We start from the raw sequence: 26,765 nt of genomic DNA on the forward strand, positions 1-26,765 counted from the left end.
ATGTGGCCGGCATGACTAAACGCCGAGGGCGCATGCTGTTTACCTTCCCACCGAAGATGGTCCCTATTATTTCTACTTGCATTTTTCGAATTGCTAGATTGGTAGAATCTGCGGCAAGTAATGGGAACTTACTCTGTTATGCCGCTATAGAGATTCGAACCGCTGAACTGCCGGACAAGTTCAGTGCCTTAACCACTGAGCCAACACCCACAATTCAATGCCTGGGGAGGACAAAAGCAGCATCCCCAACTCCCTGGAGGCTCTCTGGAAGCTGGAAATGGCCTGTTTCTGGTGGGCCAAGTAGGATGGTATTTTGCCTTCCCCAAGCTCTAAAGGTTTCCTTGGAGCCATGGAAGGGTAAAAACGCCCTCCCTCACCACCACCACCCCGGAGGGTCTCTGGAAGCCAAAAACGCCCTCCTAGAGCCTCTGTGAGAAACAAAAATCAGCTGGCCAGCACATACACGTGTGTTAGAGCTGAGCTGGGGCAACAGCTCAGATGCCAGCAGATATGGCTCTGCGTGCCACCTGTGGCATCCATGCCATAGGTTCGCAATCACTGAAATAGTTTACAGATAGTCCTTGTTTTATGACTGGTAACTGAGCGACCATTCAAAGTTATGATGGAACCAGAAAATAATAATAATAATAATAATAATAATAATAATAATAATAATAATAATAATAATAATAATAATTGACAAAATCTCCATCTGTCAATTGCAAAAGGCCGCTTTACTGGGATCGGCAAACATAATTCGCCGCTACATCACGCAGTCCTAGGTGTTTGGAAAGTGCCCGACTGGTGATGAAATACATAATGCAGCATAGTGATCTCGTTTGCTGTGTTGTATTGACATAATAATAATAATAATAATAATAATAATAATAATAATAATAATAATAATAATAATAGACTAAATCTCCATCTGTCAATTGCAAAAGGCCGCTTTATTGGGTTCGGCAAACATAATTTGCTGCTACATCACAGAGTACTAGGTACTTGGGAAGCACCCGACTGGTGATGAAATACGAAATCCAGCATAGTGATCTCGTTTGCTGGGCTGTATTGACATAATAATAATGATAATAATGACAATGACAATGACGATAACAACAACAACAACAATAATAATAATTTATTAGATTTGTATGCTGCCCCTCTCCAAAGACTTGGGGCGGTTCACAACAACATAAACAGTGCACAAATACAATTTTTTAAAAAATACAATTTAAAACCCTTATAATAAAATAATCACACAATCCAATCAAACCATACGCCAACCTTGACAATTGGTGAGGGGGTGGGTGGAAGGTACTTGCATCCAGTTTCTGAAGTTATGACAGCCATCCTCTGCAGTTACATGACTGCATTTGGTACACTAAAACAAGGGACCTCAACCTTTTGGGTATCAGAACCGGTTCCGCGGAGAGAGAGATTGTTCTGCGGACCGGAGTGGGCATGGTTTCACAAGCTGTTTGCATCCTGCAGGTGGGATATTGCTTGTTTGCGTGACCTGGTGTCTGGCATGCCGCAACCCAGTGCCAATCCAGAGACTGGGGTTGGGGACCCTCTCACTACGCAATCAGTGCTCATTCACAGCCCTTGGCAATGTCCTAACGGCACATGGCCACAATTTATGACAACGTTTGCTATAATCTGGCGTTTTCTTCCAGTTTCTAGCAAAATTGGGGACTGTTTACAATTCAATTGAAATTGTGGGGGTTGTTAAATGTTAGAAAACATGTTACAGTGATCCCCCGATTATCGCGAGGGTTCCGTTCCAAGACCCCTCGCGATAATCGATATTTCGGGATGTAGTGGTGCGGAAGTAAAAACACCATCTGCGCATGTGCGCCCCTTTTTCCATGGCCGCATATGCGCAGATGGTGGAGTTTGCGTGTGGGCGGCGGGGAAGACAACGGGGAAACCCCATCTTCGGCTCCTCGCTGCTGCCGCGCTGCGGAGCAGATCAGCTGTTGGGCGGCCGAAGGAACCTTCCCTGGGTCTTCCCGCCGCCCAGGCAAAGGGGAAACCCCAAGATCGCTTGCCGCTTGCCGCTTGCCCGTCACCCGCTCGCCCGACCGCTCGCTTGCCGCTTGCCCGTTCGCCCGCCCGCCCGGCTGCTCGCTTGCCGCTTGCCCGTTCGCCCGCCCGCCCAGCTGCTCGCTTGCCGCTCGAGAGCAAGAGGGGGAGAGATAGAGAAAGAGAGAGAAGGAAAGAAAGAGATGAGAGAGGGAGGAAGAGAGTGTGAGAGAGGAAGAAGCAAGATAGAGAAAGAGAGAGAGAAAGAAAGATGAGAAAGGAAGGGAGTGACGTCATCGGGTGGAAAAATCGCGATATAGCGTTTCGCAATGATCGGGATCGCGAAACTCGGGGGATCACTGTATTCAACAATTATAACAAGCAATGTAATGCTCCTTTATCTTGGTTTCCTAATACAGAAGATTCACTTACATCCTTTGAATGACTTGGTTGCTAGAAACTACGAGTTTAGAGATTCTCCACTAATCTTCTCATTTCTTATGGACTAGACTTCTTAGTTATTTATCCAGAAAAAGAAAAATGCTGCTTAGCATCGACCAAGTGACAGAAGAGAGAAAACTCTGTGAAGCAGAAGAGATACATGAGAGCCCGGGTGGCGCAGCAGGTAGAGTGCTGTACTGCAGGCCACTGAAACTGACTGTAGATCTGCAGGTCAGCGGTTCAAATCTCATCACCGGCTCAAGGTTGACTCAGCCTTCCATCCTTCCGAGGTGGGTAAAATGAGGACCCGGATTGTGGGGGCAATAGGTTGGCTCTGTTAAAAAGTGCCATTGCTAATATGTTGTAAGCCTCCCTGGGTCTAAGGAGAAGGGCGATATAAAAATCGAATAAATGAATGAATGAATGAATGAATGAATGAATGAATGAATGAATGAATGAATGAATGAATGAATACTAGGTACAGTAGTTTATACTATGAGTTTACGGAGGGGGCGGCATACAAATCTAATAAATAATAATAATGATGATGATGATGATGATGATGATGATGAGAAGGAGGAGGAGGGAGAGAGGGAGAGGGAGCAGGAGCAGGAGAAGAAGAAGAAGAAGAAGAAGAAGAAGAAGAAGAAGAAGAAGAAGAAGAAGAAGAAGAAGAAGAAGAACAACAACAACAACAACAACAACAACAACAACAACAACAAACAACAGTATATCTGGCCAAAGAGCCAATCCTATCACTGCTGTAGAAGAGAACAATTCATCTCGATTTTACTCTGCAATAAACATCCATTTTAAGCATCTAACCTCAGAAGTCTGAAGCAATCAGAAAACATCTTATCCCATCCTATAATTAGAAGTAGTCCTTAACTCATAACCATAAATGAGCCTGGAATTACAGTCGTAAATTGTGCTGGTCATCAAGGAGTTATCATGTGATTTATTCAATTTTATAGTAGCTGCTATGGTCATTAAATAAGCCAATAGTCTGCAATGGATGCTTACTTTTTTTTCACAACCATTTAATCACTTTGTTGGTCAGGGCAACTGAATGGAACGGAGCATTTACTGGCCCGTCGCCTTTCCTGACACCTATGCAAAGTTCACAGCAGATACAGTGTTTTCTCTTTGCACCCTAGGAGAGAAACATCTACCGCTGCCTAGGATTGAACGCTCAACCTTCCGAGTGGGAGGCACGTGTCTTTACCTCTAGGCCACTGCGTTGCTACCTGAGTGGTTTATTTAATAGTTAAACTATAATCCAGTTAAGTGTGATGTCATGCCAACAGACCCATTATGTCTTGTGAGGGATCTGTAATGCAACATAATTTTGACCGCTACACCTTTGCAACATATTTTAATGGCTGCGATTTGCTGTTCCCAGAAGCGTCAACATTGCAGTATCCATAATCTATGGAGAATTAAAACTGAGATAAAAGCAAAAAGATTTCTACTGCACCAGGACTAATTTCTCCCTGGGTAGAACATTTAATGGAAGATATTGTGCTTGCTGACAAGTCAGGCACTTGCGCCGCATTAAACAGATCAAATCTAATTGGAATTTGTTCCATGCTACTGCTCTACAGATTGTCAATAAAAACAATATCCACATTGCATTTCAGGTTCACTTCATTTGCATTCCCTAATTTAGAGTTTAAGTAATTTAACAATAGTAACGATTTCGTTCAAATTAAAGCCCAGGCCAAAATTAAAAACAATTTTAAAGTGGTGTTAGAAAACATTTCATTAAGTACCTACTACAGTACTACTCGCTTTCTTAATATCTCAGTCAATCTCTCCCTCGCTTTGCAACAAACACTACGCTTCTCCTGCGCAGTCAAGCTTTAGACAAGCCTTGTTAGATTTATTGGCATTATTTCATGCAATTAATTAATAGATATTAGAGTTCTGTGCAAGGGGAAAAAAGTGCACAAAGACTGGCACTAAAATAAATGAGGCCATTTGAGAGAAAAAAATTGCATTCCACCGAGATAATTGCTCTCTGTCTCTCTCTCTCTTTTAAATTCAAATACTTTCTTGATGGGAGCCATCAAGGAATATTCTGCCAATTATCCTTTCCACTAAATGCTGGAGGCACCACATTTAACTACATGGCTCTTAGCTGTTATAAGAGAAAAAACTGTAAGGCTGGACAACCCATAGAAACAGTCACTGCAGCCTTTCCCAATCGAGATGCACAAGGACTACAATCACCAAAATTCCCAGCCTGTATAAGTCTTGATATTAAGGCTCAGTTTTCTTTCCAAGAACGGGCAGATACGAGATAACCAGTACATAATCCTTGTTTTCATACAAGGAATGGAAGGGCTCCAGTACAGTGTTCCCTCGATTTTCGAGGGTTCGAACTTCGCGGAAAGTCTATACCACGGTTTTTCAAAAATATTAATTAAAAAATACTTCGCGTTTTTTTCCCTATACCATGGTTTTTCCCGCCCGATGATGTCATATGTCATCGCCAAATTTTCGTCCGCCTTTAATAAATATTTTTTAAATAAACTTTAATAAATAAACATGGTGAGTAATAATCTAAATGGTTGTTAAGGGAATGGAAAATTGTAATTTAGGGGTTTAAAGTGTTAAGGGAAGGCTTGAGATACTGTTCATAGCCAAAAATAGTGTATTTACTTCCGCATCTCTACTTCGCGGAAATTCAACTTTCGCAGGCGGTCTCGGAACGCATCCCCCACGAAAATTGAGGGAACACTGTACATTCAAATTTTTCCTCTACCTATTCCATGGGCGTGGCTTGGTGGGAGTGGCTTGGTGGGGGTCATGTGATGAGTGGGCATGGCCAATTTGGCATCATTCACAGCAAGGTGTGACGGCACCATCCCAGCAAGACGCGCCTAAAGAACCGACAGAAAAGCTCGGCCAAATCTTTTAGCATTCAACCTGGCCATTTCTCGCCTCCTTCTCATGTTTGCTGTGTGCGTACGAGTCTAAGTCTGCGGAGAGGGGCGGCATACAAATCCAATAAATAAATAAAATAAATAAACCATTTTCCACTTACAAACCCGAGCCTCTGAAACTGTAACCGGAAAAGGCAGGGAGAAGCCACCTTGGGACCTCTCTAGGAATCTCGTTGGAGGAAACAGGGCCGGAAAAGGCGGGGAGAAGCCTCTATGGGGCCTCTCTAGGAATCTCCTGGGAGGAAACATTGATTCCTATGGGGAAAAATTGCTTCTTCTTACAAATGTTTCTACTTAAGAACCTGGTCATGGAACGAATTAAGTTCGTAAGTAGAGGTACAGTACCACTATACAGTGATACCTCATCTTACAAACGCCTCGTCATACAAACTTTTCGAGATACAAACCCGGGGTTTAAGATTTTTTTGCCTCTTCTTACAAACTATTTTCACCTTACAAACCCACTGCCGCCGCTGGGATGCCCCACCTCCGGACTTCCGTTGCTAGCGAAGCACCCATTTTTGTGCTGCTGGGATTCCCCTGAGGCTCCCCTCCATGGGGAACCCCATCTCCGGACTTCCGTGTTTTTGTGATGCTGTAGGAGAATCCCAGCAGCGCAAAAACGGGCGCTTCGCTGGCAACGGAAGTTCGGAGGTGGGGTTTCCCAGCAAGGGGAGCCTCAGGGGAATCCCAGCAGCGCAAAAACGGGTGCTTTGGCTGGCAAAAGGGGTGAATTTTGGGCTTGGACGCATTAATCGCTTTTTCATTGATTCCTACGGGAAACATTGTTTCATCTTACAAACTTTTCACCTTAAGAACCGCGTCCCGGAAACAATTAAGTTTGTAAGACAAGGTATCACTGTATAAGACAAAATGTGCTGCAGGGGAAAATTTGTAGAATTGTATTCGAGAATTAGTCACTAGACCATGTGAGTGACTCTGAACAGCTGAAGGGATCAGGGACCCCTGCTCTAGAGCAGAGTTGTCCAACCTTGGCAACTTTGACATCTATCGACTTCATGCTGGCATGGGAATTCTGGGGATTGAAGTCCACAGGTCTTAAGCTTGCCAAGGTTGCACATCCCTGCTGCAAAGCAGTGTTTTTCAAACCTGGCAGGCTTGAAATGTGCGAACTTCAGAATTCCCCAGTCAACAGCCCTAGTCAACTATCTGCCCAGCAAAACTTGTTAAGCTTCCTTCTAAATTCTTTCAGTGGTGTGTGTCTTTCAGTTCAAATAGAAGAAAAATTGCACCGCTTCCTAATTTTAAACATGCTTTTTTTTTCAGTTGCCTCTCTCAATCACAACAAGTTATAGTAACAAACAAACATACGTATGTACGTACAAACATGTGCAGCCACATACATTGGACAAACCAATCGAAGAGTGAGCGCACGCATTGCAGAACATAAGAATGCAGTTAAAAAAGAAGAAAAGACTTCCTCCCTTGTCCAGCACATTAAAAAAACAGGGCACGAAATTGACTTTGAAAAAACTAAATTACTTTCCAAAACAGAAAATTTATACAGAAGAATTACTATGGAAGCTATAGAGATAGAGAAACACCCCTTCAGCATGAACAAACGGGATGACACGTCCCGCCTACCAGAGATTTGGAAACCAGCCTTAAACAAAAAAACATCTCATATTCATCACCATGTCAATCCTTCAAGTAATTGTGATTCCACCAACCAATCAAATCACTAAAACATAGTCCCCCAATCTATTTGCTACATTCAAACCAAATCTCCACCCCCAACCCTATATATAAGGAACAAATGGCAGTTGCAAACATTCCATATTTACAGCAGCACGAAACTTAAAACTTCAGCCTGATGATGGTGAATGTGATTTCACCGAAACGTCGCATAGACACTCAAAATATTACACGGCGCAAAACCTGAACTCAGAACAATCTACATACATATGTATGTATGTATATATTCGCCAGGAATCTCTGAAACTTACGGGGAAGAAACCCAAATATGCCAAGACCGGTCTTGGCATATCTGGGTTTCTTCCCTGTAAGTTTCAGATTCCTGGCAATTGTTTGACGATCTTGTAAATGTCATTTTCAATCTTCTGCACATTCCCAACTAATTCCAACTTCAGATACTGAACTAAACTTTCATGAGAATTCCACATCCACAGTAATTGGGATAATCATTACATTTAATAACTGGTCTGATGAATTCCATCTGGAACACAAATGCTTAGAGCCCTTGATAAATTTAATGGAACTATTTAAATCTGAAGTGTCCTTTAAAATATAAAAAGAGTCTTTTTTTAATATAAAAAGATCACTCAAGCAGTTCTAGGCTTCCACTACGGTGGAATGAATGCAGAGGCTACAGAAACCAAGTTTAGCCTTCATACGAAAACTGCCATCAACAGCAAGTAAAGTTAAGAAACTGGGACGAAATCTTATGGCCCTGAACCAAAAATGGAAGACAAATAATATGGGAACCAGCAAAGATAAAGCAGAAACAATGAGAATTGCAAGGGGGAAAGAATCATATCCTAGACCAGTGATGGTGAACATCACTGGTCAAAAGAGTGATGTGACAAAAGATTGCTAAAAGAGCATGTGCACATGATATAATACATGCGCGAGTGCTCATACCCATAATTCAATGATTGGGGAGGGCAAAAACAGTTTCCTCCACCACCCGGAGGCGTTCTGGAGGCTGGAAAGGGCCTGTTACCCAACTTCTGGTGGGCCCAATAAGCTTGTGTTTCACCCTCCTCAGACTCCAAAGGCTTCCCTGGAGGCTCTCTGGAAGCCAAAAATGTCCTCTCAGAGCCTCTGTACGAACCAAAAATCAGCTGGCTGGCACATACATGCACATTGGAGCTGAGCTAGGGCAACGGCTCGCGTGCCAGCAGAAATGGCTCCGTAAGCCACCTCTGGCACCCGTGCCATAGGTTCGCCATCATTGCCCTAGTCTATGGGTCCTCAAACTACAGCCTGTGGGCCGCATGTGGCCCACTGAAGCCATTAATCTGGCCAGCAAAGAACCACAAGGCTGCCCCACCCATATTGCCCTGACCACCCTTCAGCTGAGGGTAGGACTTCATGAGTCTTGTGGGCTGGAACTGAAAGGTTAAGACCGACCATTTTGGCCTGCAGAGTGCTGCTGGAGGTGAAAAATGGGCCGCACAGATGCCGCAGTGGTGGGCTGCATCCGGTATGAGGCCACACAGGAGTGTGGTAGTAAAAATTGGGGTGCGCACTGCAGCTGCACACCCCTGACGCATGCACACGCACCTCTGCGGAGGATTCGGCTTTTGTGCATGCACCACAAGCTAAATATATTGTGTGAGGATGCTCGCAAGCATGAAATTTCACCTATTTTGGGCGATTTCTTTTGCTTCTGCACATGTACAGAAGCAAAGAAATCATCAAAAATAGGTGAAATCTCACTCACGTGGGCATCCTTACCTGTCTGGAATTCATATCACACCTTGGACATCAACACCCTCGAAAATGTCCAAAAATACTTCACCAGCAGAGCCCTTCACTCCTCCACTCGAAAAAGAATATCCTACGAGACTAGACTTTCAATCATGGTCCTAGAAAGCTTAGAACTAAGACGCCTTAAACAAGATCTAAATATTGCCCACAAGATTATATGCTGCAACATCCTTCCTGTCAACGGCTACTTCAGCTTCAACCACAACAACACAAGAACAAGCAACAGATACAAAGTTAATATTAACCGCTCCAAATTGGACTGTAAAAAATATGACTTTAGCAATCAAGTTGTCAAAGTATGGAACTCACTACCGGACTCCATAGTGGCAACCCCTAACCCTCAACATTTTACCCTTAGACTATCCACGATTGACCTCTCCAGATTTCTAAGAGGTCAGTAAGGGGCGTGCATAAGTGCACCAGGGTGCCTCCCGTCCCCTGTCCAATTGTCTCTCCTATATCTCATATTTCTTTCCTTCCACTCATATGCCTCTTCCTCTATCCTCCATTGATGTACAGTGTTCCCTCGCTTTTCAGGGGGATGCGTTCCAAAACCGCCCACGAAAGTCGAATTTCCGCGAAGTAGAGATGCGGAAGTAAATACACTATTTTTGGCTATGAACAGTATCACAAACCTTCCCTTAACACTTTAAACCCCTAAATGGCAATTTTCCATTCCCTTAGCAACCATTTAGATTATTACTCACCATGTTTATTTATTAAAATTTATTAAAATAAATATTTATTAAAAGCAGACGAAAGTTTGGCGATGACTATGACGTCATCAGCTGGGGAAAACCGTGGTATAGGGAAAAAACCCGTGAAGTATTTTTTAATTAATATTTTTGAAAAACCGTGGTATAGACTTTTCGCGAAGTTCGAACCCGCGAAAATCGAGGCAACACCATATTGCATTTTATTCTTATATCTTCACTCCTATCCTTTCTTTCTTTCCTTTCTTTGATATATATTCTACATGGATAATCTCATTAACCTTCATTATGTATTGGACAAAATGAATGAATGAATGAATGAATGAATGAATGAATGAATGAATGAATGAATGAATGAATGAATGAATAAAATATTTCCTGGTTCTTCTAGAAAACAACATGTTAAAAAGGCTAGAAATGGAACATCTTGCCTTTGTGCCATTGTTATTGTTATTCTACTCTTGCTATTGTTATTCCATTGTTATTCCACTCTTGCAAACTTGGGAATGATGTTGGTCTTCCATAAGCAAATCTCAACTCTTGAACCAAATTGAACCAAAGGCTTCACCCAACAAGCCAACAATTCACCACCTCCAATCGCAATGCAAAAAGTGGGATGTGCATTTCTCCTACTTGTAATTAAAACAGATAAGTAAAACTGTACCGCTTTTTTCCTTGCGGGGAGGAGACTTGATTTGTACAAATAGGACCTACTTGAAAGCTGACGCATCACAATAAATCAGCCATCAACAGTCTCTCTACAGTTGCCTTTTAGAGAGGCGAGCAGCTTGGACCGGCAGGAATGAAAAGGTAACATTTGAATTAGTAGCATTCTGAGCCAAAGATTGACAAACACATTCATCAGTTTATTTCTAGCATGCATACACCCTGTAAAAATTGATTTCGCCCTGTCAAACTATCAACTGCAAAATTATTAGGAATCTGCCTTTAGAGGCCAAACGTGCTTTTGGAAATTCAATTTAATTGCTTCCTTCAAAATCCTTTCGATTTTTTTTTTCTCCCTTAGAGCATGGGTATTTAACTTTATCAACTCATTGTTGACTTATTTGATCAGAGAAAAGACAATATCTACATTTATTGCTGACTGGAAAGTCCTTATGGATTTATTTATTTATTTTTTTGCGCAGAACAGGAAAAAAAATAAACAGATAATGGTTTTGATGATTAGACAGGGTAGATATTAGAAAGAAATGAGTTAAGAGGCAATCATAGAGCAAGAGGTAAATATATAATTGTATTTTTGCTGTAAATGGAGAGGCTACTTCTTTGTATCTTTTATCTTTCCGTTTTATTTTACTTTTACTTTTTCCCCTTTGGTTGCAGTTCAGCATTCCCATTTTCTTTTCGTTTGCACTAATCTTTATCATTCTTTTTTAAAATCTTTAAATTATATGGAGAAAAAAGAAAGAAAGAAAGAAAGAAAGAAAGAAAGAAAGAAAGAAAGAAAGAAAGAAAGAAAGAAAAGACCAGTAGTTCTCAACTTAGAAATCACAATTGAACACCATTTTTTTGTTGCTAAGCAAGATATTTGTTACATGCTTTCCCCCTCATGTAATGGCCTTTCTTGCCACAGTTGTTAAATGAATCACCACAATTATTAAGTTAGTAGCATGGTTGTTAAGTGAATCTGGCTTCCCCATTGATGTTGCTTGCCAGAAGGTTGGAAAAGTTGATTCTGGGACACTGCAACCATCATAACTATGAGACAGTTGCCAAGTATCTTAACTTTGATCAGATGATCATGGGGATGCTGTAGTGGCCCTAGGTATGAAATTCAATCATAGCCCCCCTTTTTCATTGCTGTTTAGATGGTCACTAAATAAAGTGTTATATGTCGAAGACAACATGCAAAGGCAGCCCTTCATCCAGAAGGATATTGGGATGATAAAAGTGAGAGATTTCATTTTTTTTACTACCAGTTCTGGGGGCGTGGCTTGGTGGGCGTGGCAGGGGAAGGTTACGGCAAAATCCCCATTTCCTCCCAATCAGCTGGGACACAGGAGGGTTCCTCTTACCTACATACCGGTGCGTTGCGTGCACATTGTGATGTGTCCACGCATGTGCAAAGCAAAAAAAGAGGTGAAAATTAGTAAAAAAAAACAAAATGGCGCCACACACGGACTGACTAAGACAGCACCGGAACTGTCACGCACACATTGCGCAATTGGCAGGCCACTAACGGACTACCGCACCAGGGCGCAGCAGTAGGAACCCACCTCTGAGCTGGGACTCGGGACGCGGAGAATAGATGTGGGCAGGGCCAGTCAGAGGTGGTATTTAGCGGTTATCTGAACTACTCAAAATTTCCACTACTGGTTCTCCAGAACTGGTCAGAATCCGTTGCAACCCACCTCTGGGATATAAATCTTGTGTCAGTGGGAAGGGTCAGGCAAATTTTAACGTCTGGCCCAAAAATGTGGCATTACCAATCCAATTCAAAATTGGGGGGAAATGTATCCCTCCCAATTCATCATTTATTTTATTTATTTATTTATTTTGTCCAATACACAATAATACACAATGAAGGTAATAGAGGACACCTTCGAGGAAATAGAATTAGAGAAAGAATAGAAGAGAGAGTATAAGATAAAATAATCAATGAGAGAATAGAAGAAAGATACTGTATAGGGATAGAAGAGAAGATATATGGGATATAGGAGAGCAATAGGACAGGGGGCGGAAGGCACTCTAGTGCACTTATGCACGCCTCTTGCTGACCTCTTAGGAATCTGGAGAGGTCAACCGTGGACAGTCTAAGGGTAAAATGTTGGGGGTTAGGGGATGAGACTATGGAGTCCGGTAATCATCCTCCTGAAGTGTCACCCCAACCCCACCAAGATGGGGAATTACTGCTTACTTTCTAGTAGCATCTCCTCCCCCAAATGTCTTCTACTTCTAGTAGCCACTCCTCCCCCAAATGTCTTTTACTTCTGCACCGCCGAGGCAAAATGCTTGAGATACCATTTAAATGCAAAGTTAGAAAAACAGCAAACCAGGCCTATGGAAATGGTCACCGTGACATTGCCACAAAAAATGGTAATGGTTTCCTGGCATTAAGTTTTGCTTTTAGCTGCATGTTGGAAAAGTCCTTGCCTGGCCAGGTCGATTATTACACAAATTTTAAAAGGTCACACTACTTAAGAGTATTTCTTTAAACCACACTAAAAGATGCCAGTCGGTCTTTACCACGAGCAGCTGTGGGACGCATGATTCACCTGGTACCTGCTTACAGGCGAAGACTTAAAATCACAAAACTAACAATTAATTCAGTGAGGACTTGGGCTGAAGAGGCAAAGTTAAAGCTACAGGCTTGCTTAGACTGCACTGGTTGGAATATTTTTGAAGATACTTCTGCAGAACTCACAGATGCTGTAACATCATATGTCAGCTTCTGTAAAGACCTATGTGTCCCAACCAGGAATCTGCAAATATACAGCAACAACAAACTTTGGTTCACAGCTAAACCTATGTAGCTACATCATTCCAAAGAGGAAGCCTATAGAAAAGGTGATAAAATGGTGTAGACCAGATTACCTACGAGACCGTCTCCTGCCTCATGTATCCCAGCAGTCAGTTAAGTCCCACAGAGTCTGCCTTTTCCAGGTCCCATCGGCTAGACAATGTCATCTGGTGGGACCTAGGAGAAGAGCCTTCTTTGTGGTGGCCCTTTGGAATGAACTCCCTCCGAAGATACGTACCGCCCCTCCCTCCCGGCCTTTTGCAAAGCTTTGAAGAACTATCTCTGCCGGTGAGCATGGTGGCCATGAGTGGTGAGATTGGCTCCAGATGATGTTGTGAGTGACTGGTTTAGATGAATGTGGATGACTATGTTAGGATAGAGAGGGTAATTTTTTTTAGAAATTTTGTTAGTTTTGTAGTATTTAAAAAAAATAATTAGATTTCTATACATTGTACTGTATTGTATTTATTATGCTATACACTGCCCTGAGTCGGTTGAGAAGGGCGGCATAGAAGTCTAATTAATAAATAAATAAAACAATAAATAAAATAATAAAATAATAAAACAATAAAAAATAAAAAATAAAAAATCAAATAAAGTAAATAAAACTAATAAAACAAATAAAGTAAAGTAAAGTACAATAATAAAAAAATAAAATAAAATAAAATAAAATAAAATAAAATAAAATAAATAAAATAAAATAAAATAAAATAAAATAAAATAAAATAAAATAAAATAAAATAAAATAAAATAAAATAAAATAAAATAAAATAAAATAAAATAAAATAAAATAAAATAAAATAAAATAAAATAAAATAAAATAAAATAAAATAAAATAAAATAAAATAAAATAAAATAAAATAAAATAAAATAAAATAAAATAAAATAAAATAAAATAAAATAAAATAAAATAAAATAAAATAAAATAAAATAAAATAAAATAAAAAGTAGGTAAGGCCAGAAATGTATTAACTTTTGTCACAAATATATAGGGTTTCCTACCTGAGCTGGGGGTTGGACTAGAAGACCCCTAATGCCTCTTCCACCTATATAATTTCTGTTATTCTGCAAAGATTGAGGAACCTTGTTCTCTAGAAATATCCAGGCAGGCAAGGAGGGAAGGGAATTTTTTTTGGGGGGGGGGGGGGTGTTAAAAAATACACTCTATTGTTCATTGGCAAAAATGGGTTTCCAACTCAAGAACCCACTTTCTTTTCTCACCAGAGGTGCTGAAAATGAATGACCTTCACAAGTAAGTTTACGAAACCAGCAACGTGCAAACAAAAGATGCTTAGCCAGCAGTAAAGGTGAGTAAAGCAAGGCATATATGAAATATATATAAAGATAATTTAGTCCAGAGCCACGTGGCAGTAAGATATTAATTATAAATGTAATATATTAAAAATAAATAAATAAAATTACGCATGGTGGGGAAAAAATGGACGACCTGAAGAAATTTTTCTCCCTTTTTCAAGAGGCGTAATACTCAACGTAGAGTCACAATAGAGCCCAACATGTCTTTGGCTAAGGAAGGCCGTTTATTTTATTATTTTATTTATTTTATTTATTAGATTCGTATCCCGCCCCTCTCCGTAGACTCGGGATGGCTCACAGCAACAATAAAACAATGTACAACAAATCTAATAATTTAAAAAACACTAAAACCCCATTATTAAAAGCAAACATACACACAAACATACCATGCATAAACTGTATAGGCCCGGGGGAGATGTCTCAATTCCCCCATGCCTGATGGCAGAGGTGGGTTTTAAGGAGTTTACAAAAGGCGAGGAGGGTGGGGGCAGTTCTAATCTCTGGGGGGAACTGGTTCCAGAGGGTCGGGGCCGCCACAGAGAAGGCTCTTCCCCTGGGTCCCGCCAAACGACATTGTTTAGTCGACGGGACCCGGAGAAGGCCAACTCTGTGGGACCTGACCGGTCGCTGGGATTCGTGCGGCAGAAGGCGGTCCCGGAGATATTCTGGCCCAATGCCATGAAGGGGTAAGCCTGTAAGACGAGGTATCACAGTTGTGAGTTCTGCCCCATTTTCCAACCTTTCTTGCCACAGTTTTTCAGTTAGTAACACATTCATTAAGTGAATCAGGCTTTCCCATAGACTTTGCTTGTCAGGAGGTTTCAAAAGGTGATAACATGATCCCAGGACACTGCCACCATCATAAATATGAACCAGTTACCGACCAGCTGAATTTTGATCAATGTTCTATGGTAGTGATGGCAAACAATTTTTTGCTCGGGTGCCAAAAAAAGCACACGTGTGTACTATAGCTCACACCCATAATGCAATGCCTTCTCCCCGTGCATACGCGCAAAACCTCTCCTGTGGTCACCCCCATGCACATGCATTTATGTAGGCCTCACTGAAGCCTCCTGACTTCCAGTAGGCCCGTTGGGGTACCACAGGGTTCTGTCCTGGGCCCTGTGCTCTTCAACATTTTCATCAACGAACTTGGACGAGGGAATCGAAAGGGCAACTGATCAAATTCGCAGACGACACCAAGCTGGCAGGGGTAGCCAATACCCTAGAAGACAGGCTCAAATTACAGAAAGACCTAGACACGGCTGGAAGCTGACCAAGGAGAGATTCAACATGAAGATAAGGAAGAACTTCCTGACGGTCAGAGCGATCAACCAATGGAACAACCTACCAGCGGACGTTGTGAACTCCAACACTCTGGACATTTTTAAGAGAAGATTGAACTGCCACTTGACTGGTGTATTATAGGGTTCCTGCTTGGGCAGGGGGTAGAACTTGATGGCCTTCATGGTCCCTTTCAACTCTAACAATCAATCAATCAATCAATCAAGTTTAGTTTCGACTAGACTCCCTCTGGCCCATCACTTGGTAGTCTTGAAAAGCTCATTTTACATTTTTAAAGAAAAATAAAATATCCCAGTTGTGGGCTTTGTGTTATCAACTTGAAAATACAAAGAGTATCTTCAAAGAGAGTGAGCAATGAACTGAGGAACGAGATTTTAGTTAATAGATGAATCTTAACTATATCCTGCAGAGCTCCACATTACTTTCATAGGGCAAGGAAGAGCAGAAGAAATTATACAAAAAAAAAGACAGACCGAATGTATTTGCATAATAAATTCATCACATTCCATACGCTCATATGGTAGCTGCATGGCATTTTCTTAGCATATGGGCTGGGGTTACCTTGGTGAAGGGTTTATTTTTCGCAACTCAACAATTTGATCCCTGAGAACTTTTGCAAAAATCTGGGGAGCCCAAGAAAATAAGGCCTGCAGGCATTCCCACAGTAGATCCAATTAAATCACTGTCTACAATTGTTACACATCGTTTTCAAAGGATCACACACAGACCCACCCACCCACCCACACAAAATACGTACACACCCAAAAAAGACAATAAATAAACAAACAGACAGACAAACAAACAAATATATAAAGTAAATAACAACACTACCCAAATCCATACATGGAAATACTTTTTTCAATGTAAAAAAAGGATGTTGAGACTCTGAAAAGAGTGCAGAGAAGAGCAACAAAGACGATTAGGGGATGGAGGCTAAAACATATGACGAACGGTTGCAGAAATTGAGTATTTGTAGTTCAATGAAAAGAAGGACCAGAGGAGATGTAGCAGCCTTCCAATATCTCAGGGATTGCCACAAAGGAGAAGGAGCCAATCTATTCTCCAAAGCACCTGAGTTTAGGGCAAGAAGCAATGAGTGGAAACTAATGAAAAAGAGAAGCAACTTAGAAGGAGAAATTTCCTGACAGTTAGAACAATTAATCAGCGGAACAACTTGCCTCTAGAAGTTGCAAATGCTCCAAAACTGAAAGTTTTTAAGAAGATGTTGGATAAGCATTTGTCTGAAATGGTGTAGGGTTTCCTGCCTAAGCTGGGGGTTGGACTAGAAGACCTCCAAGGTCCCTTCCAACTATTCTATTTTTGTAGGGGGGGTGGAATGGACAGAATTTGATCAAATTGAAACGTAACATATATTAATAAATCAGCCAGTGGTAATAGAGCCAATTTGGCCTAGTGGTTAAGGCACCAGGTTAGACACCAGGAGACAGTGAATTTTGGTCCTGCCTTGGACATGAAAACTGGTTGGGTGATTTTCAGCCAATCACCAAAGAGAGAATTCTAGTGCCATTTTAGTCATGAAAGCCAATTAGGTGATTTGGGGTGGTGAGTTCTAGTCTTGCTTCTGGGACAATCATGAGGAAATGGCGAATTCTAATCTCGCTTAGGCCTGAAAGCTGACAAGGCAACTTTGGGTCAATTATTCTCTCTCAGCCCAATCGAGTTGTAGTTATTGTGAGGAAAAAAGAAGGCGGAAGGAATACCAGATATTTTTTTTACAGTATTTATTTAAAAAAGTAAAGTTGGCTCAAGAAAGAATGGAATAATAACAGGAAGAGCTGAATATCAATGCTTTCAATTGTTATCTCCATGCTGACTGTGGAATTCTGGGAACTGAAGTCCATACATCTTAAATTTGCCAAGTTTGAAAAAATACTATTTCGGACTGATGTGAAACACAGCACAGGGCACCCTTGAAGGATTTCCTCTGTCATCTTAGATTAATAGGGACACAAAGTTACTGGGGGGAAAGCTGAATGCTTTATGCTTTGTTAACTGGAAACTGGCCACAATATTCATCTGAACGGTTAAACAGGAGGTATTAAATGGCCAAACGAACACATAAAACAGCCATGAGATGGGATCTAATGCCCTCTTCTGGATGGAAAAAGTCCCCAAATATGAGTTTATGGCAAATGCTGAATAGCATTAAGATTATATTCCCACAACAGTATTTCATAATGCTGTTGTACAGCTAGAACACCCATAGAAACATAGAAACATAGAAGACTGACGGCAGAAAAAGACCTCATGGTCCATCTAGTCTGCCCTTATACTATTTCCTGTATTTTATCTTACAATGGATATATGTTTATCCCAGGCATGTTTAAATTCAGTTACTGTGGATTTACCAACCACAGTATTTCATAATGCTGTTGTACAGCTAGAACACCCTGCAAAGAAATTACTTAAACTGTGCTAAAATTCTCTCCATCAGTATTAGGCCAACTATCTACTTATTCAAAATTTTGCAAACATTTCAAAGTGATTAAGAAAAGAGTCGCTACTGTTTATACATCTCAGTCATTCACATTCTAATCAAAGCAGTGGAAACTGCAGTTTAATGTTTCCAAATGTAAAAAAATGCACTTGTGGGAAAAGGAATCCTCAATCTGAGTACTGTATTGGCAGTTCCGTGTTAGCAAAAACTTCGGAAGAGAAGGATTTAGGGGTAGTGATTTCTGACAGTCTCAAAATGGGTGAGCAGTGTGGTCGGGCAGTAGGGAAAGCAAGTAGAATGCTTGGCTGCATAGCTAGAGGTATAACAAGCAGGAAGAGGGAGATTGTGATCCCACTGTATAGAGCGCTGGTGAGACCACATTTGGAATACTGTGTTCAGTTCTGGTGACCTCACCTACAAAAAGATATTGATGAAATTGAACGGGTCCAAAGACGGGCTACAAGAATGGTGGAAGGTCTTAAGCATAAAACTTATCAGGAAAGACTTAATGAACTCAATCTGTATAGTCTGGAGGACAGAAGGGAAAGGGGGGGGGACATGATCGAAACATTGAAATACATTAAAGGGTTAAGTAAGGTTCAGGAGGGAAGTGTTTTTAATAGGAAAATGAACACAAGAAAAAGGGGACACAATCTGAGGTTAGTTGGGAGGAAGATCAGAAGCAACATGAGAAAATATTATTTTACTGGAAGAGTAGTAGATGCTTGGAACAAACCTCCAGCAGACATGGTTGGTAAATCCACAGTAACTGAATTTAAACATGCCTGGAATAAACATATATCCATCCTAAGATAAAATAGAGTGATACCTTGTCTTGCGAACTTAATTGGCTCCGGGACGAGGTTCGTAAAGTAAAAAGTTTGTAAGATGAAACATTGTTTCCCATAGGAATCAATGTAAAAGCAAATAATGCGTGCAAACCCATAAGGCTTTAAAAAAAGCGGCGGGCGGACAAAGTGAAGGCTAACGGAGTGGAGACGGGCAGCGAGGAGAAGCGAGGAATGGAGGTCCTAACGAAGGCTAATGCCACCCCAAATCTCTCCCAAAATCACCCCTTCAAAACCTTCCTACATTGCCCCAAATTGTTCCAAAAATCGCCACTCCAAAAGCTTCCTACCTTGCCTCAAATTGCTTCTAAAATTGTCCCTCCAGCTGCTTCCTTTGCCACCCAAATTGAGGTCCTAACGAAGGCAAATGGAGTGAAGAAAGGCAGCAAGGAGAAATGAGGCATTTTGAAAGGAGAGGTGAGTTTGGAACACTTTGGAAGTGTTTTGGGGTGGCTTAGGAAGCTTTTGGGGGAGTAATTTTGGGGGCAATTTGAGGCAGTGTAGGAAGCTTTTGGAGGGGCGATTTTTGGAGCAATTTGGCCATCACCTCGAGGTTCGACTACTGTAATGCTCTCTACATGGGGCTACCTTTGAAAAGTGTTCGGAAACTTCAGATCGTGCAGAATGCAGCTGCGAGAGCAGTCATGGGCTTACCTAGGTATGCCCTTGTTTCACCATCACTCCGCAGTCTGCATTGGCTGCCGATCAGTTTCCGGTCACAATTCAAAGTGTTGGTTATGACCTTTAAAGCCCTTCATGGCACTGGACCAGAATATCTCCGAGACCGCCTCCTGCCGCACAAATCCCAGCGACCGATTAGGTCCTACAGAGTCGGCCTTCTCCGGGTCCCGTCAACTAAACAATGTCGGTTGGCGGGCCCCAGGGGAAGAGCCTTCTCTGTGGCGGCACCGGCCCTCTGGAACCAACTCCCCCCGGAGATTAGAACTGCCCCTACTCTTCCTGCCTTCCGTAAACTCCTTAAAACCCACCTTTGCCGTCAGGCATGGGGGAACTGAAACATCTCCCCCTGGGCATGTTTAATTTATATATGGTATGCTTGTGTTTATGTCTGTTAGTATATGGGGTCTTTTTAAATCTTTAAATATTTTTAAATTTGTCAAATTATTTATGATTTGTTTCCACGTGTTGTGAGCCGCCCCGAGTCTTCGGAGAGGGGCGGCATACAAATCTAAGTAATAAATAAATAAAATAAATAATAAATAAATGTGATTAGACACACAAAGAATTTGTCTTTGGTACAGAAGCACCGAGTATACAAACAAATCAACAGAGAGAAATATGCCTATTGAGGAGGACATAATCAATGTGTGCAGAAATGGATAGTTTAAATAAAGAAATAAAAAATATAGGTGTGCAAGAGTATACTAATTGCTGGGATAGGTTCTACGATTGGATGGGAAAAAGCAAAAATAGAGAGTTAATAAATGTTAGATAATTTGGAGAGTAAATGTCAGAAGATTGGTCACAAGAGGAAAACTAAGAAAAAGATATACCAGAATATGATCTTTGCTAAGACTTGATGTATATTATGTAAATACAATCCGTATAATAGTAAATAAGCACTGTTAGAATTGTATTACAGGCATGTCACAAATTGTCCAACTTTTATTTTAATTGGGTTTTTTCCTGTCTGCTTTGTATTTTGTGTGTTATAAATAGTTTATTTTTAATTTAAAAAACCAGGGAGGAGAATAATAATAATGATAATAATGATAATAATGATAATAATGATAATAATGATAATAATGATAATAATGATAATAATGATAATAATGATAATAATGATAATAATGATAATAATGATAATAATGATAATAATGATAATAATGATAATAATAATAATATTGGGATTATTGGTAATAATGCCAATAAAAAGGGGAAATAAAGAAGATAATAAAAAGGATAAATAGTAGTACAGTCGCAATGTACATGATAATATCTGATTGTTCTATTTAGCTAGGGTGAGTGCAGGGGTGGGCACAATCCGGAATGGTGGGGAACGGGGTTCCAGTGGCACCAATGTAGCACCTAGCTTAGCTCCAGTAGTGCCGCCGGGTGTGCACGCATGTGAACATGCAACCGGCACTTCCACGGACCTCCGCTTGGCCTGCTCTGCCGCGAGCCAGTCCTTCCCCCACCGTGAGTCCTTCCTTCTCCCGCTGCGAGTTCTGCCTTCCCCCGCCGCGAGCCCTGCCTTCCCCCGCCTCGAGCCCCTCACTCGCTTCTCGCACCGGCTCCTCCCAACGTCCACGCTGCCGCCGTTCGCCCCGAGAGAGAGAGGTGAGCGGGGCGAACAGAGGTGAACGGCAGCAGCGCAGGCAGCCACTTACCTTATTTTTGCCTGCTTCTGTGTTAATCAAATATAAACCTCCTGCAAAACTCACATTCATTGGAAAAATCATGGCATGCTCAATTAGCTAACTCTGACTTGCATTTCTTGATATTTTCACTACCTCAGCTAAGGAGGAAGCGATGAAGAACAGGAAAAGCTGCTAAGGTAGGACATGTGAACAATTTACGCACCTTAAGGCTGAAGCCTTCCCAATGATTACAGCTGTGAGTGGATCTTAGCTTGAAGTTAAAAACCAATTAAGAGTTTACCCTCATGCCTAAACACTGCATTGATTTCTTTTAATTCCTACTACAGAGGTGCTATTCCTCTAATATCCTCTATAAACCATTAACAGACATACTAAGAGCTCCCTACAAAGTTAGGAGCTGTAAACACATGTTCATTAAAACACACTTGCAAGCAGAAATTAAGCAGTTTTAATGCCATGGAGTAATTCTATCTTGAATTAAGTCAGCAAGGACTTCCCCCTAAACATAATCGCTTGAAAAAATTGGGCCAACCCACAAAATCCCCTTGACTGCAGTCTATTAACCTCAAGCAGTCGTATAAATGAGAAGACTGAAGACAATTCTGAAGACCAGAAGATAAAAGATCTCCTTGGTAGGTCACAGGAGTCATTTGCCCCAGTGAACCAGCCCTTAATTTGGAGATGTCCACAAGACAAAATGAATCTTGCACCAACACTACATGTTTGGTCCCTTTTGTGCATGAATCTTGACACCATATAGACATGAAAAGGCCAGAGACTGCAATGCAACGCTCACTTCTTAATATTTATACAGGATCTCTGCACACTGCTACCTCCCTAAAAACAGAATCGTTAATTTCAAATTAAAATGTGCTTTAGTTAATAGAATGGGGGTTTTTTTGTCTGTTTATCAATGCTATCTTTCAACTCAGTGTACAATTTAAGCAACCTGATGTTTATTAACATTAACATTTTAAAAACCATTATTAATACAGTGGTACCTCTACCGACAAACGCCTCTACTTATGAACTTTTCTAGATAAGAACCGGGTGTTCAAGATTTTTTTTTGCCTCTTCTCAAGAACCATTTTCCACTTACAAATCCAAGACTCTGAAACTGGAACTGGAAAAGGCAGGGAGAAACCTCCATGGGGCCTCTCTAGGAGTCTCCTGGGAGGAAACAGGGCCGGAAAAGGTGGGGAGAAACCTCCGTGGGGCCTCTCTAGGAGTCTCCTGAAAGGAAACAGGGCCGGAAAAGGCGGGGAGAAACCTCTGTGGGGTCTGTCTAGGAATCTCCTGGGAGGAAACAGGACTGGAAAAGGCGGGGAGAAACCTCCGTGGGGCCTCTCTAGGAGTCTCCTGGGAGGAAACAGGACCGGAAAGGGTGGAGAGAAGCCTCCATGGGGCCCCTCTAGGAATTTCCTGGGAGGAAACAGGGCCTCCACCCTACCGGTGGTTTCCCCAATTGCACACATTACGTGCTTTTACATTGATTCCTATGGGAAAAATTGCTTCTTCTTACAAACGTTTCTACTTAAGAACCTGGTCACAGAACGAATTAACTTCGTAAGTAGAGGTAACACTGTATTGATATGAGCTTTTTCTTATCTTTAAATGTATTCATTCATTCATTCATTCATTCATTCATTCATTTGTTCGTTAATTCATTGCAAGAAAATAGCCTAGCTCAGACCCCACAATTTAACTCTCAGATGCAATGTTCTCTTCATTGGTCAATTAAGTAATTCTAATTCAGTTCTACAGAGGAATCATTGAGTCTGTCATCTGCACCTCTATAACTGTCTGGTTCGGTTCTGCAACCCAACAAGACCTACACAGACTTCAGAGGAGAATCAGAACTGCAGAAAAAACAATGGCTGCCAACCTGCCTTCCATTGAGGACCCGTATACTGCACAAGTCAAAAAGAGGACTGTGAAAATAATTACTGACCTCTCGCATCCTGGACATAAACTGTTTCAACTCCTGCCCTCAAAACGTCACTACAGAGCACTGCACACCAAGACAACTAGACACAAGAACAGATTTTCCCCGAATGCCATCACTCTGCTAAACAAATAATTCCCTCAACACTGTCAAACTATTTACTAAGTCTGCACTACTATTGCTACTAGGTTTTTCTCATCATTACAATCACCCATTTCCTCCCATTTATGACTGTATGACCGTAACTTGCTGCTTATATCCTTAAGATTTTTACTAATATTGTTTCTTCATTGCTTATTTGACCCCTATGACAATCGTTAACCTCATGATTCTTGACAAATGTATATTTTATTTTATGGTACACTGAGAGCATATGCACCAAAGACAAATTCCTTGTGTATCCAATCACACTTGGCCAATAAAGAATTCTATTCTATCCCATTCCATTCCATTCTATTCAACTAAATCATTGTAGTATTAATAATTTCTAGTTAATACTGTATAAATACCATTGTATCTAAATAATATACACCTGCAGATCACCACTATCGGTTCACCCAAACCAGTTTGAACTGACCTCTGATCACATTTCTTTTAATACAATAAAACAATGCTTCAAAAAAAAACCACAACGAGGTTGTGAAGACACAACGACCCACTTCTCAGAGATGAGTACGCATTAATTTAATCAAATTTCGAAAAGAAACTCACGTATTTTATAGCCCAGTTTTTCTGCATGGATCCTTTTGGCCATGAACTGTCCTTCGATCAAGGCACGTACTTCCACTTCCTTTGGGAAGGCTGGTGTCTGAAAAAAGAAACGAAATTTATAAGCCTCCAATGCAAGCTGGAATGCTAGTTTGCACAGGTAGTCCTCGACTTACAACCATTCGTTTAGTGACCATTTGAAGTTATGACACTGAAAATTTTGACTTACAATCAATCCCCACACCTACAATTGCTGGAAAAACCCCACGTTCAAATGATCAAAATTTAAGTGTTTGGTAATATATATATATATATATAGTTCAGCATCCTCAGATCACATGGTAGTTATACAACCAGCAATAAAATCTATGGGTTCAGAAGTGTGCGCCACCAATGCTCACACTTTTTCACCCCTTGTGCATGCACAGAAGGCTTTGCACATATGTAGAGGGTTAAAAAAAAGAAAATGGTGGTGTCCAGGCAGGTGGTCAGTCTGAACCAGGCCAAACCAGTAGCATTTACTCTATATGCAACTTTCCCATGAGCAATGTCAATGGGGAAAACTGGATTTGGTTAATGACAGCATGATTCACTTAACAACTAAGGCAATAAAGTTTCTAAAATCGGGTGTGACCCACTTAACATTTCTGAGCGACAGAAATTCTGGCCTCAATTCTGGTTTTAAGACTAGGACTATCTACATGGGGCCTCTGTGGATTTCTTAACAACTGGGTATAGTTACTATTTGCAACAGTTGTTCAGTCACACACATGCAAATCTCCCAGGAGATTACAATAGCCCCAAAGACTGCTTGCAAATCATCTGCTAATTTGTGAACTAATTGGTGTATTCTGGGAGTTGAAATCTAAAATATCTTAAGGGCAACATCTCATGGGGGAAAGATGAGCCATTCATTTTGGAGGCCTCAAAAAATAAAGGAAATCTAATCTTGGATTGCACTTCAGGAAAATCAAAATTGGGGCCTGGAAATTTCAGAAGTCAATTCAAACTTCATGGTATAGGACAGTGATGGCAAACCTTTTTTTGTTCAGGTGCCAAAAGGATATGTGTGCGCATGGTAGCATGCAAGCGCACACCCACACTCATAATGCAATGCCATCCCAGCCACGCATGCCCAACCCTCTGCGCTGGCTCCCTCCCTCCATGCATTCACACAGGCCTCACTGACGCCTCTGGACTTCTGGTAGGCCCGTTGAGCTGTTTTTCACCCTCCCCAGGTTTCAGGAAAAATGGCCGAAAGGGCCTACTGGAAGTTCATTTCCAAACTTCCGGTAGGTCCATTGGGCCTGTTTTTTTGCCATATACAGGCTCCAGAGGCTTTTCTGAAGCCTGGGAGGGTGAAAAATGGCCCAATGGGCCTACAAGAAGTTCATTTCCAAACTTCCGGTAGGTCCATTGGGCCTGGTTTTTTGCCATCTACAGGCTCCAGAGGCTTTTCTGAAGCCTGGGAGGGTGAAAAATGGCCCAATGGGCCTACAAGAAGTTCATTTCCAAACTTCCGGTAGGTCCATTGGGCCTGGTTTTTTGCCATCTACAGGCTCTAGAGGCTTTTCTGAAGCCTGGGGAGGGCGAAAACGGCCTCCACCCCGTCCTCCAGAAGGCCAAATATCAGCTGGCCAGTGCATATGTGCGCGCTGGAGCTGACTTAGGGAAAAGCCTCATGTGTCCTCAGATATGGCTCCGTGCGCCATCACAGTTATAGGAAAGCTGGAATAACCCATAAATTTGTTGTTTTTATTTTTCTTTTAATTGATTTTATAATAAACAAGACAAAAGACAGACAAAAACATACAACATAAAAAAGGAGCCAAAACTGCTCCATTCTTCTCAGAAGTCTCGGAGAATCTTACATATCATGTTTAAAAAGAGAAAAAGAGAGAAAAAAGGTAGATCGAAATGAAAACAAATATTTTACAGTATTTGTTGCTACTGTTTACATTACATAGTTTTATTGATTTTATTTGTATTTATTTATTTTTTAATTTTGATTATAATACAAACAAACAAGCAAACAAAACAAACATATAAACATACCTATATATATACAAATTAAATTGAATTTACTTAATGTTTAATATTTTACAATTCTGTTTTTGTTAAATATAAGTTCAATTTCTTTCTTTTTTTTCTATCTAATTATATAGTTTCCCCCAAACTCCATAGTAGTCCTTATTTTGTTTATTCTGTAATTCATATGATAATTTACTTAGTTTAGCACAGTCTAACATTTTCCTAATCACCATCTCTTCATTTGGTATCTTTTCTTGTTTCCACGTTTGTGCGAACACCAATCTTGCTGACGTCAGTATGTGAGTTATTAAATAGTAATCTTCTTTGCTATGCTGTCCTCTGATTATTCCCAACAGATATATTTTATTTTTATTTAATTCGACTTCTATGCCACCCAATCCCAATGGAGATAGAAGGACTCTTACCTCGACATTGTGAGCATCGAACCTGTGAATTCCCACAGCTCCTGGTGTAATTTCCCTCACATCAAAATAAAAACCTAAATGAAATATTTGAATGAATAAACTTAGCCTTTTTCATTAATAATTCTTCAAAGAATTACAGTTAAATAAATATCAATCTTCCCCAATATTTTTTTTTTGCATTTTGTTGAACAAACAATAAAGTGGTCCTTATGAAGTGACTGCTAACTGGAACCACAACAATGTACAGTAGTCCCTCACCTATCGCTGGTGTTACGTTCCAGACCCGGCCGCGATAGGTGAAATCCGC

General features: G+C 41.0%; 1 protein-coding gene across 1 annotated transcript in view; it reads right to left on the minus strand.

Moving 5' to 3' along the window:
* The window catches only part of XYLB (xylulokinase), a 154,209-nt gene that overhangs the window by 77,026 nt on the left and 50,418 nt on the right, over nt 1-26,765 (minus strand). The window contains exons 10-11 of the mRNA XM_070726388.1: nt 26,459-26,532; nt 24,006-24,102 (exon numbers count right to left, since the gene is read on the minus strand). Of these exons, the coding sequence (XP_070582489.1) occupies nt 24,006-24,102; nt 26,459-26,532 (171 nt within the window). The remainder of the gene's footprint in view (nt 1-24,005; nt 24,103-26,458; nt 26,533-26,765) is intronic.

This window comes from Erythrolamprus reginae, chromosome Z, assembly GCF_031021105.1.
Source record: "Erythrolamprus reginae isolate rEryReg1 chromosome Z, rEryReg1.hap1, whole genome shotgun sequence".
In the NCBI taxonomy this organism is placed as follows: Eukaryota; Metazoa; Chordata; class Lepidosauria; order Squamata; family Dipsadidae; genus Erythrolamprus; species Erythrolamprus reginae.